Source organism: Triticum dicoccoides, chromosome 5A (genome assembly GCF_002162155.2).
Source record: "Triticum dicoccoides isolate Atlit2015 ecotype Zavitan chromosome 5A, WEW_v2.0, whole genome shotgun sequence".
NCBI lineage: Eukaryota > Viridiplantae > Streptophyta > Magnoliopsida > Poales > Poaceae > Triticum > Triticum dicoccoides.
This window is the reverse complement of record NC_041388.1, coordinates 617739745-617740812: the sequence shown is the minus strand read 5'-3', so window position 1 is coordinate 617740812 and position 1068 is coordinate 617739745. Positions and strand designations below refer to the sequence as shown.

The following is a 1068-nucleotide window of genomic DNA, read 5'->3' as shown; positions in this document are numbered from 1 at the left end:
AATTTCGCAGGCCGCAATTCGCGTGTTTTTCAAACAAATCGATACCGAAGCAAAGCGCCTTCTTTGTAGGAGGTATACCAGAATGTTGTTAGGCATATCAAATGGTAGCATATTGCGGTGTTACAACCTGGGCACGCGATTCGCGAGGAAATGGGGAAATGGGGAAAAGGGTTAGCCATTGCCGGCGACACGCACGCACGCACGCACGCACGCGCTGCCGGCCGGCGACACCTGTCTGTCGGCGGGACGATCAGATCATCTGTTCGGCCATCAAGATCTCGGCGCCCGGGCGGGCCGGTGGACGACGTACGGCGACGCGGCGCTGGCCCTCGCCTTGCGCTTCTCGAGGAACCGCTGCAGCGAGCGCTTCATCGACAGGCCCCCCTGATCGCCGAGCGGCGTGGGCGCCTCGATGCAGCCGTGATCCGGAGATGCCCTCGTCTGCGCGCGAGCGGGGCGGCAAGCCCCTTGCGCGATGCCGGCGTCGTCCATGTCTGTGATCCTCCCCGTCGTTTCCTGGTTCGCCATGGATATGATTGCCATTGCCTACAATCAACAAGGCTAGCTGCTAATTAGCCGGCCATGGCCATGGTCACCGCTCATTCATGGCGTACGTAAACGTAACGTGCGTCGCGCTTGGGACATGCATGTTGACGGACCTGTAGCTCGACCACGTCGACGGCGCACAGCACGCGCCGGTCGTAGACAATTGTGAGGTTCCTCCGTGCCGGCGCCGGCGCCGGGGCGGGGGCCGCCGTCGGGCTTCCAAGGCGGAGGCTAAGCTCCAGGCCGTCGGCACCGCAGGCTCCCATGCCGGCGTCGCTGCCGCCGGCCATGTGTCGCCTCCTTCGATCGTCAAGCCGATCGAGGGATTCGACCGCCGCATCGGCCGGCTGGTCATATATATAGGTGGAAGACACGACGCGCGCGGCGATTTGCGCCGTGGGAATATAATCTATTCTACGTGTGACCGGCGCCGGCCGTTGCGCATGTGATGAATTGCTCGAAAATCTGCACGCATCGGCGCGTTGGCTAGAGTGCTCTTCCAACACACATTTTCATTCTCGG

The 1068-nt window shown here is 61.9% G+C and overlaps 1 protein-coding gene across 1 annotated transcript; it reads right to left on the bottom strand.

The window, feature by feature from the left end:
- Positions 1 to 270: 270 nt before the first annotated feature.
- LOC119298649 (protein TIFY 5-like) lies at positions 271 to 836 on the bottom strand. The gene is made up of 2 exons (XM_037575967.1): positions 660 to 836; positions 271 to 546 (listed from the first exon to the last, which is right to left on the bottom strand). The coding sequence occupies exons 1-2, from the start codon at positions 834 to 836 to the stop codon at positions 271 to 273; spliced, it is 453 nt and encodes a 150-aa protein (XP_037431864.1).
- Positions 837 to 1068: the final 232 nt, after the last annotated feature.